General features: G+C 38.6%; 1 protein-coding gene across 1 annotated transcript in view; it reads right to left on the minus strand.

Moving 5' to 3' along the window:
- Window positions 1-12,364, minus strand: part of LOC124556626 (homeobox protein engrailed-like ceh-16) — a 161,197-nt gene that overhangs the window by 112,211 nt on the left and 36,622 nt on the right. Inside the window, exon 2 of the mRNA XM_047130595.1 lies at window positions 6,842-6,987. Within this exon, the coding sequence (XP_046986551.1) occupies window positions 6,842-6,974 (133 nt within the window). The 5' untranslated portion in view covers window positions 6,975-6,987. The remainder of the gene's footprint in view (window positions 1-6,841; window positions 6,988-12,364) is intronic.

A 12,364-nucleotide genomic window follows, 5' to 3' on the forward strand; every position in this document is an offset into this window, starting at 1 on the left:
GAAAAAGATCCTGCAAGAACTCGACCAACGACGACTGAAGAGTTGGTTCAACGTGACAAAAGTACAACCCTTCCGCAAACTGCTGCAGATTTCAATGCTGGGCCATGAACAAGTGTCAGCGTGGGGACCATTTAACGAAGCATCATCGATATGGGCTTTCGGAGCCGAAGGCCTGCTTGTGTACCCTTGATGACTACGCGATACAAAGTTTTACGCTTCACCTGGGCCCCTTCAACACCGACATTGGTTTGCTGATGACTGGAAACATGTTGCCTGTTCGTACGAGTCTAGTTTCAAGTTGTATCGAGCGGATGTACGTGTTCGAGTATGGAGACAAATCCATGAATCCTTGGACCCTGTATTTCAGCAGAGAACTTTTCAAAGCTGGTGGAGGCTCTGTAACAGCGTACGTAAAGAGGAAGAGGAAACGCTGCTAGTAAAAATCTCGAAAAGTTCTTGAGCAACTGATTTCAAATTTTTATAAGAGCTCTCATAAACATTCGGACGAACACTGGCTATATATATTTTTAATATATAAATATATATTTAATATACAGAGGGGAAACCTTATTAGCAAAAATCACGAAAAGTTCTTGACCGTTTTACGTCAAGGTGTTACACGATACTCTATTGACACACTGACAAACGTAGGCCATATATTATTTGGAACAAAAATGTGCAGATTTCTGTTAAAATCAACTGCGAGAAAGAAAATGCTGTACTGTGAAAATGCACAGTTTCGTTTGCTTTCTCGTCGTTAATTCTAACTTAGATATCAGAAAAATTAAACCCTTTCTTTCTCTTCACATATAATTTTAAACAAAAATTATACACACAACATTGTGCTGTTTTGTTTTCTGCGTTGCGATCACTTTTAAGAGGACAGACGAATAATGTGTTCATGGGTTATCGACTTATGATTAGAATGAAACTCTGCAATCTCACCCGTTTATAGATAACGACTATGAGCAGTGGCGGATTTAAAAACACCATACTATATGCCTCCCCCCAAAAAAACATGTTTTAAATAGTAACTATTACCCGATCACTTCACAATTGCCGTTTTAGGTGGGAGCGCTGTGAGCTGTTTCCGTACTCTGCTATTCGTTGTTCTGAAGGACGCGTCAGCAGTCTAGTCGCTATCAATCAGAATGTAATAAGGTTCCTGAACTGTACTTAGTGTACGGCAGTGGATAAAACAAACTTAAAACTGTATTGTTAACACATTCTTCTGTCGAAAGACAACAGAAACGAACACAAGGAAAATAACTTTCATTTTATGACCGAAAAATTCAGCAAAGCGTGTAGGAGACAACGGATTTTTGTTATACATTTACTTTTAATATGTTCTTTTACATGAAACCGTTGAAAAAGAAATTAAAAAGTTGTGTTACGATCTAAAAATTGAAGCGAACTTGTCATACATTAGGAATTAATACGCACTTTTACAGGGATGCGTTCAAAATTAAAATTAAACTGCCTATTTATGATCTGATAACTTGAATCTGTAACACTATGACAACACATCACATCAACTGCCACAGTGCTTGGGTAGCTCAGTTGGTAGAGCACTTTCCTGCGGAAGGCAAAGGTCCCGAGTTCGAGTCTCAGTCCGGCACACAGTTTTAATCTGCTAGGAAGTTTTATGTAGTCTTGTTGGCAGTTGATGTGGTGTGTTGTCATTGGTGTGAATTACAGTAATTACAGTAACGGAGGGTTGACTTGATACTTCCCCGCAATTTCTACAAGAAATTTAAGTAGAATCGTGTTTATGTAGTGAGGCCCACACATGTGACAGTATTTAAAAAACTGCTGATTAGTTTATCACAGATTTTCAGGGATCCCGGTATTTCCGGTATTTTCATGGGGAATATATGGTAGGGTTAAGTAGAAGCCGGTAACATTCTCAGAATGATAACATTTCAAACATTGTATTCTAGATTGCCGCCCTGACAGCTTACTTCACAAAATTTTGAACAATCATGAGGATGATACCAGACAGAAACCCAATGTTAAATTTCCATTCAGTCACCAAGTAAGCTATGTACATTTTCAAGCTTGTATTGTCGAAATTCGTTCTTAAGGCTTATTTAAACTAGCAAGTTGTTTAACAATGTTAAAAAAAATTGTCGTTTGTAAGTGCAGTTATTTTAAAACGTAAACGGTTAAAATGAGTACAGAGCAAAACATGCCCTCCCCTTAACCCTAGAACGGTCGGGCTGGGTCTGTGAGACCACTGGTTTTTGTTTCACTGAATGTATATTCTTATAGTTGCTAATTTGACTTGAGCGCCCTCCTACCTTCTGAAACATCCGAGAGAAAGCATTATTGTCGTGAATAAGGTTTTTCTTTGTTTAGTCATTGTTTGGCAGTCTTTCAAAAAGCGCGCGGGTCTCGCAGACCCAGCCCGACCGTTTACGTAACTAATTTCTGCCGGTGCAACCCCATTTCTATTTTGGTGTATCATTGAGTAACTAGTTATTTTGTGAAGTATATGTGATGTTCTAACACCGAATTATCATTGTCAGTAGTCTGCAGTATAACATGGCAAGAGAAAGTCCTTCTTACAGTGAAATTTGCAGAATTTTGTATGATGATCAGACTGAAGCAGACGATTCTGATGCGGACCCAGACTTCGAAATAAACAGTTATCATGACAGCAATAGTGAAATAAGTGGTGATGAAGAGGAAGATGTTCAGTCATCTGCCGACATCTATGCACCTGCTATTGCTGATTCAAGTACAGTCCTTCAACTGAGTCAGGTACGTCACCTATACGCTATTACAAAGAAAGGAATGAAGCAACTAAATGGCGAAAAACGTGTTTCCCACAAAGCGTTCGAACAAGACGTCACAACATAATAACAATGTATTTGCCTGGAAGTATTCGAGCTGCGATGGATGTACATTCACCGCTAGAATCATGGCAGTTATTATTTAGCAATGCATTGGTTGATACAGTTCTTGAATCAACCAATATCTATATTGATTCAGTTCGAAACAATTATGCAAGTGACCCGAACATGGCTAGGCCTACCAGTTTTGATGAACTGAAGGCATATTTTGACCTACTTTATTTAGCTGGAACATTGCATGGCGGTAAAATGAATATTGAAGGCTTTTGGAAGGAGGAAGAGGAAATAGACAGAGAGGGAGGAGATGAAGATAGGTCGTATATGCAATTCCTATACATATTTAGCAACTGTGAGGCAGTGCAGGGTTCGATAATAAGTTAGGCTTGCAGACCATTCTATATAAATAGTTAAATTTTACAAAACTCATATTTGTACAGAGAGATGGTCTGCCACTTCACTGTTCCTGATTCGGATTTGTTCGACCATGCTGGAAACGTCTGCGCCATCTAAGCACAGCGTCATACGATTATGCATTGTTGCCGTTCACTTCAGGCAACTCAGCATTTCCTTTTCTTTTCTTTCAAAATTATTCCCTTTAAATGCAGCAAACGGATTACCGAACGATAATCCACTCTAGCAATGGGTTGCACTATTTTGTTTTGTTCCTCTGTTGGAGTGCTACTGTACAGTGATGATGGGACTTGGAAAGCGAAAAAAGTTATTTCCATACATTATAGGGATAACTTTGTGACAGTACACGTACCTACATAGACAAGTGAGACAACTGAAATTATAGGAAACAAATAGGAAAATTAGGGACATTTGTGATAGGCTTAGTAAAAAGAGGCAAAATTGTATTTCGCGTTATAACATACATTTGCTCAGTATATTGTATGAAATGTATCATGACTGTTTTTTATCATACTTTTGAAATTTTAAGTTTCTAACAGTTTGAACTAATACCTTGCTTAGAGGAGACTGTGTTAAATTTAACTGCTGTCCTGTTTTTTGTCACACGGTTCCACTGAACAAATGCGTAAATAAGTGTGCAAAAGTTATGTTTAATTACCTTGGTTAATGCAGTTTAGATTTTTCTGCATTCTTATTTTGTTTCAGTGAGGATAAACTTATAATTATTTAGATTTAAAAAAAAATAGAAAGTATGTCTCACCAAACTGACAAACTTTGTGGCAATTTTTTCTTTTTATTAATAAAACAAAACTAATCAAACTGGGTAAATTTGTGACAATGATATAATATGTCTCATAAAGAAAGACTTCGTTACCATATACTTGTGACAGATGAATTTAACTCCGCTTTCCCAGTCTTTGACTAGATGTTGCAATGTTGTCCGCTTTGTGACGATTAACATTCTATATCCCGAATACCTTAATGAACATAAAAACTTTATTGCTATCAGAATTAAGGGTAACGGTTATAAAATTATATATATATATATATATATGGAAATTAAATATAACAGTACATTTTTTATAAGTTTAGGTTATAAAAAGTTCCAAAAGTGCCACAAACTCGCAGAGTTTTTTCGGTACGCTATCCTTTCATAACCGCTTTTCCATATACTGTCCACTCCAATCAGTTTATTTTCTAAGTAGTTTTCTGTCTGACAGAATTACTGTGTCATCACCAAACATCAAATTTATTGAAAGGCAAAGGTCCCGAGTTCGAGTCTCGGTCGGGCACACAGTTTTAATCTGCCGGGAAGTTTCATATCAACGCACACTCCGCTGCAGAGTGAAAATCTCGTTCCGGATCAAATTTATTGTCTCTTCTCCCTGAATACTAAATCATTTTCCTTATTCCTCCTTTGTTTGTTTTACTGTTTGCTCAGTGTGCACACTGAATAACATGAGGGAAAGGGTACAACCCTTTCTCCCTCCCTTTTGAAATTACTACTTGCTCTTCGCGTCATTCGACTCTTAGAACTGCAGTCTCGTACATGTACAAGTTATTTATAACATTTCGCAACGTCTATTTTATTTTACTGATAACAGCAGAATTTCAAAAAATTGTACTACAGGCAACATTTTCAAAGGTCTTTTCTGAACGAACAAATGCTATAGATGCAGTTTTCTTTTTAATGAATATCGTTTTATAATCGCTTTACAGACACTATTCATTCCCTTACACTTATTTTCCAAGTAGTTTTCTGTTTGCCAAAATTATTATGTCCTAGGGCAGTTTCGCGACATATATACTAATTACTAAATTAAGGTCCTCTGCCGCGCTTTTCTGTCTGTATGTGAAGGCCTCTCTCAGGACCTACCGTAGGGATTTTGATACGGCTTTCTCTAGTAGATAGACTGATTCACGAGGAAGGCTTGTTTACATAGCCCGTCCAAAAATATCCGATGTAGGTACAATTCCGTGTGCACTAGCGTAATCAGGGCAGTTAACTACAGTGGCAGCTTGAACTAACAATTGTAAACGAAACATGTGTATTCGGCCAGTCAGTTGTTTGCTGGCAATATTAAGTAGTGGACGTGTGGCCGTAGGTTTTCAACTTTGTTGTGCTAAAAATCGTAATGGAGAAACACCTCTACACCAGCTGTTAAACACATTCTCCAGAATCTTTTGAAGAAGAGAATAGTGTTTGTAAAGTTTGTTCTGCACGTCTTGACTACGAATAAAATCAACAACGTGTGGACGCCTGCTGAGACTTGGTTGAAATGAAAAAAAAGTGGACAGTTCCATTCTGGAAATAACTTGGTGTTATCACTATGACTCTACCACAAAACGACAAAGTGCATAATGGGTCTCTTCTGGTGGTTTGCCAAGACCGAAGAATAACATAAATTGGAACGATCACATAGATAATGTGGTGGGGAAAGCGAAACAAGGGCAGCGATTTGTTAGCACAACACTTAGAAAATGCAGTAGGTCTACTAAAGAGACTGCCTACATTACGCTTGTCCGTCCTCTTCTGTAGTATTGCTGCGAGATTCGCTACAGTTAGAATTGACGTCGGAAAAGATCAAAGAAGGGCAGCTTCTTTTGTATTATCACGAAATAGGGAGGAGAGTGCCACGGATACGCAAATTCGGGTGGTAATCATTGAAACACAGGCGATCTTCCATACCACAGGATCTCCTCATGAAATTTCAATCACTAGCTTTCTCCTCCGATTGCGCAAATATTTTTCTTGGTGCCCACCTACATAGGGAGAAAGGATCATCGTTACGAAACAAGAGAAATCAGAGTTCCCACGGAAAGATGTAAGTCTTCGTTTCTCACGCGCACTGTTCGAGTGTGGAACGGTAGAGAAACAGCTTGAAGGTGGTTCGATGAACCCTTCGCCAGGCACCTAATTGTGAATTCAGAATAATGATATAGATGTAGATACAAATTTAGTAGCGAGTGTGAAATCCCCAACACCGACTTTTCTGACAGTTTTACGTTGCTGTGTGAACATTCTGTGCGTTGTACTGTTGCATTAAACCACCATGTTTATTTTTTGTAATTCTGTCACGGAACTTTTCGGTTTGACAGTGTATATAATTTATTACCGCTACGCCAGACAAGTCGTCCGCCTGTAGACAGTAAATGCAACTTGTGCGGAGTCGGGACGAGTCGATAGTGTGTTCCTAAATTTCTACGGAACTTTGGTCTTCCCCCAGATGGGTTTCTGCCAGTTGTCTGATATTGTTATGCTAGTCTATAAGTCTGTGATATGTGGCAGACAAATAAAAATTGTGATTCGTTGCTGATGAAGATGGATTTCCTTTCACGCTTACTAGACAAAGTCGCTTTTCTAAAATAAAATGACAACAGGTAATGATTGATAACTCGGAGAAAGACATTACGGTCTTTTGACGACACATATGCACCGCATATTGATCACATTGGCGGAAGGGGAAGATCACTTACAGGGAAGTTCCAAAGGTTATGCGAGTAATAAAATACGGCGTTTTGGAGTTTGTACGTGAAAGGCAACTGACCGGAGCTGAGCTCTGGAACTGGCTAACCTGTGGCGGCGTGGGCGTGAGGCGACGGCGTGTTGGCGTGGCCGGTGTGTGCGGGGGCGGGCGGGGGCGCAGACAGCAGCCGCTCAATGGAGAAGGCCGGCGCCGCCACCAGCTTCTCGTCCTGCACCGCCATCCCTCTGCACCATCTGCACAGCATCACTCTCATTCTAACATCGGTTACGCCTTTTACATTTCCTATAATACCGGAAATCTGATCAACACTAGTTGATTAAAACAGGGGATTGAAAGCACTGTAATAGTTATACCGAAATAAGTGTTTTAACAGCTGAGTATACAGTATATGAAAAATTTTAACTCTAAAGTTAAGGTCAACCAACAGAAGACGAGAGTGGATTTAGATTTGGACAAACAACAGTGGGTAATTTATTCACTTCGAAGATATTGTTAAATAAAAGAAGAGAATTTAATAACGAGAAACACACAGCTTTTATCGACTACGAAAAGGTATTTGACAGATTAAATAGGACAATCATCTGGTCAATATCACAAGAAAATGGAATTCAGCTGAACTTTATATGGACTACAAAAATCTTACCTAATGAAATTAAAAGTGAATTAAAAATAGGGAACAAAACAAGTAAGAATGACATTATACATCTACATCTACATCTACATGAACACTCTGCACATCACATTTAAGTGCCTAGCAGAGGCTTCATCGAACCACCTTTACAATTCTCTATTATTCCAATCTCGTACAGCGCGCGGGAAGAATGAACACCTACATCTTTCCGTACGAGCTCTGGTTTCCCTTATTTTATCTTTGTGATCGTTCCTCCCTATGTAATTCGGTGTCAACAAAATATCTTCGCATTCGGAGGAGAAAGTTGGTGATTGGAATTTCTGGAGAAGATTCCGTCGCTACGAAAAATGCCTTTCTTTTGATGATATCCATCCCAAATCCCGTATCATTTCTGTGACATTCTCTCCCATATTTCTCGATAATACAAAACGTGCTGCCTTTCTTTGAACTTTTTCCATGTACCCAGTCAGACCTATCTGGTAAGGTTCCCACACCGCGCAGCAGTATCCTAAAAGAGGACGGACAAGCGTAGTGTAGGCAGTCTCCTTAGTAGGTCTGTTACATTCTCTAAGTGTCCTGCCAATAAAACGCGGTCTTTGGTTAGCCCTCCGCACAACATTTTCTATGTGTTCCTTCCAATTTAAATTGTTCGTAACTGTAATTCGTAAGTATTTAGTTGAATTTACGGCTTTTAGATTAGACTGATTCATCGTGTAACCGAAGTTTAACGAGTTCCTTTTAGCACTCATGTGGATGACCTCACACTTTTCGTTATTTAAGGTCAACTGCCACATTTCGCACCATTTCGATATTTCTTCTAAATCGTTTTGCAGTTTGTTTTGATCTTCTCATGACTTTATTAGTCGACAAACGACAGCGTCATCATTATAGCTAACCAACGCCTTAAACAAGGCCGAATCATGAAGGACTGCCAGAAAAAAAAGAAAAATCATCCAAGAATGAACATGAACATGTAATTTACGAAGAGATGCAGTGCAAGCCGCTTTCGTCAGTCTATAAGAGGTAATAAACATTTAGAAAACGCTGATTTCGCGCGCAGTGACTATGAACTGGAGATAAAAAGCGACACAGTCACATGCCATCAGTAAACAGACAGCCCCAAACGCCGAATGTAGAGACGCTGAAACGTTAAGCAAGGCAGAGTTACAGGCCAGGAGAGTTTCAGCTGGAAGCCTTAGCTTACCAACGGCCTGAGCGAGTACTGTGTGACGGAGCATTGTATTCTGTTAAGCTTGTGCACCAAGAAGGACTTGCAAGGCTTTCCCTAATTGGTCTCTGGAGTAGGGCGATTGTTTTCCATCCTACATTTGGCTGCATGTACCTATGCTTGTATGTCACTTTCATTGTGACAACTACTCGAATCTAAGGGCTCGATTAGAGCAGTAGAATCTAGCACTTCCATAGTTCGTGCTCTGCAATACCTTACGTTACTGTTTATACGCGAATCTCTATAAAGTTGTAGGCCAGGGAGTCCATTTGTTCAGGTAACTAAGTGGAGAATTTAGAAGCCTCACCTATGTTTTACACTTACTAAAGTTATAAACGAGTGTCTGTGCTCTTCTGCATGTTCGTTGCAAACATGTGAAGAAGCAATAAAAAGCAAACCAGTAAGTCAATCCAGATTCCCATTTCCATATCATCAGCATATCTACCTTCTTAGAAGGGAACCTCCCCATCGCACCCCCCTCAGATTTAGTTGTAAGTTGGCACAGTGGATAGGTCTTGAAAAACTGAACACAGATCAATTGAGAAAACAGGAAGAAGTTGTGTAGAACTGTGAAAAAATAAGCGAAATATACAAACTGAGTAGTTCAAGGCAAGAGAAGCAATAATAAGGACAATAGTAACTTAGGAACGCTGTGGTCTCGTGGTAACGTGAGCAGCTGCGGCACGAAAAGTCCTAGGTTCAAATCTTCCATCAAGTGTAAATTTTAATTTTTTATTTTCAGTTTATGTGACAAACTCTTATGTTTTCATCACTTTTTTGGGAGTGATTATCACATCCACAAGAAAACCTAAATCGGGCAAGGTAGAAGAATCTTTTTACCCATTCGCCAAGTGTACAAGTTAGGTGGGTCGACAACATATTCCTGTCATGTGACGCACATGCCGCCACCAGTGTCGTATAGAATATATCAGATGTGTTTTCCTGTGGAGGAATCGGTTGACCTATGACCTTACGATCAAATGTTTTCTGTTCCCATTGGAGAGGCACGTCCTTTCGTCTACTAATCGTACGGTTTTGCAGTGCGGTCGCAAAACACAGACACTGAACTTATTACAGTGAACAGAGATGTCAATGAACGAACGGACAGATAATAACTATGCAAAAATAAAGATAGTAAAATTTTCAGTTGAGGGAAGACTTGAAACCAAGGATCTCTCGTTCAGTAGCTGCTCACGCTACCACGGGACCACGGCACTTCTAAGCACACTTTGTCCATGATGTTGCTTATGTCACCCATGGACTACTCAGTTTGTATATTTTGCTTATTTTTTCACAGTTCCACACAACTTCTTCCTGTTTTCTCAATTGATCTGTGTTCAGCTTATCAAGGCCTATCCACTGTGCCAACTTATAACTAAATCTGAGGGGGGGGGGGGGGGGTGCGATGGGGAGGTTCCCTTGTTAGCCTAACATCGGAGTCTTTCTGTACTGTCTCCAACCACAGAGACCTAGAAAACCTCAACTTGACCCCATCGCCGTCTCACTCATATACGCAGTCACTCGCGTCCCAAGAAACGAAATATCTAATCCCGTGTCAATTATGACCTGAGCGTGAGCTTCTAAGAAACTATGTTGTGACCGACACTGGTTGCGACACAGGATTGCAATCTTTCCTCGGTTTCATTCAGTTTATATATATATATATAAATAGCATGACTAAAAATGAAATGAGGAAACAAAAAATCAAGACGGGATTAAAGCTAGGTAAGGATCATTATACAAAAACATTAACGTACGCTGACTACCAGATTATAATAGCCACTTCACAAGAATAAGAAAGAAATGTTATTAAATTAATCAAAATTAGTCAAAATCATAATTTCAAAATACCTATAGAGAAGACAAAAGTGGTGGTGTTTCTAGGAAAAAAACAGGTGCGATCCAAATTTGAGATAAACAACAAAATAATCGAGCAAGTAAATAATTTTAACTACATGGGCTGAGACATTTCTTTTCATCATGATAAAAACACAAAGAATAAAACTGAATACTTTTAGGGTGACTGTGGGACAATGAAAATAACACTGAACAAAAAGACAATTCAGAATTGTATAAAACGCTAGCTGTTCCAGTACTGCTTTACGGATCTAAGGTTTGGATACATAACAAAGAAGACAAATCGATTAGTCCCGTTTGAAAGAAAATTTCTCAAATCAGTTAAAGGATTCAAATTAGAAGATAAAATGACGATCTAAGATTTTAGGAAGGAGGTTCAAGTATTTAAAGTAACAGAAATAATGTACATAAATAAGCAAGAAAGGAAGGAACATTTGAACAGGATGGAAGGGAAATATCCTAAAAAAGTCAACATGTACCCAAAGGGGTAGGGGACGTAGGTCGGTCCAGGAAACGATATAGCTGAGAAGTTGAAGCCGGAACCTAATCCACGAATGTAAGTGGCGGTGATTAAAACTTTAAGGTTCGTCGATGAGACTGGCAGACACAGCTAAGGACGAGGATGATCATCTGAGCAGAAAGGATAATATTTAAACAAGAGTTTATAAGATGAATATAAAGAAAAGTAAAAAAATGGTAATTAACTGTGCTAGAATTAAACCAGACAGTGCTGAGTGAAGTACATTAAGATTTGAGACACTGAAAGCAGTAGGCGAGTTTTGCACTTTGGGAAGTAAAATAGCAAACGATGGTAGAACAAAAAGGATATAAAATGTAGACTGACAGTAGCCAGAAACGCGTTTCTAAAACAGAGATGTATGTAACAGCTAATATAAATTTAAGTATTAGAAAGTCTTTCCTGAAAATATTTCTTTGGAATGTATTCTTAGATGGAAGTCAAATGCGGACGACAAACATTTGCATACAAGAAGAGAATATCAGCTAATGAAGAGGTACTCATCCGAATCGGGGAGAAAATAAATTAAGGCTGCACACTCCATTAAGCAATAGTTAAATCCTGGAAATGGAAGGGCTTCTGTGAGAGGGGGTGGTGTTGGTGGGGGATGGGAGGGGGGGGGGGGTTGCAGAAGCAGATAATGCCTGACGACAGTCAATAAGAAGATTCAAATAGACTCGTGTGGAGATATGCATCTAAGCAGTCTGTAAACAACAACTGTAGCATAACAAATAATAACAACAAATTAATAATAGAATTGGAAGGATCATTTGCTTAATAGTTAATAATAATAATAATAATAATTATTATTATTATTATTATTATTATTATACTATTATTAAGATAATAATAGTAACATTAATAATTATTATTATTACTTTTTATATTGTCCTTAAGGTTTACTAGTCTTAGATGCTCGTTGCGGCAGAATGATCGAGACAAACCTTTTGCTGTCTTTTCAGAAATAATTTCCCAGGCTCTACTCTGTCTGCATGTTTCTAAATCACTCTGAATAGTGTCAAAGTCTCTTTTATGTTGGGATCAAAGATGTCATCTTTGAGTGAGAATTTCTTCTGTCATTCACTTGATGGTCCTGTTTGTTGGTGCTATTATGACATGCTGTAGACATTGCAATCCTTTGACATTACTTGCTGCTATTATATTCGGTTCTTTACATACGTTATAAAGTTATGAAGCATTCTCCAAAAATTGGTACTAAGGTATTTTATGGAGCCAAATACTTTCATTAAGATTCTGCGGTTAAATATTCCTAATGGATTTCTCTCTCTCTTTTTTTTTCTCAAGGTGTTAAAACTGGTGCAGCTGAAGATTTTCCAATGTAGAGTTTAGTTTTGCTAGAAAGTTTTTGAGAACTCT

The sequence above is a fragment of the Schistocerca americana genome, chromosome X, assembly GCF_021461395.2.
Source record: "Schistocerca americana isolate TAMUIC-IGC-003095 chromosome X, iqSchAmer2.1, whole genome shotgun sequence".
Lineage (NCBI taxonomy): Eukaryota > Metazoa > Arthropoda > Insecta > Orthoptera > Acrididae > Schistocerca > Schistocerca americana.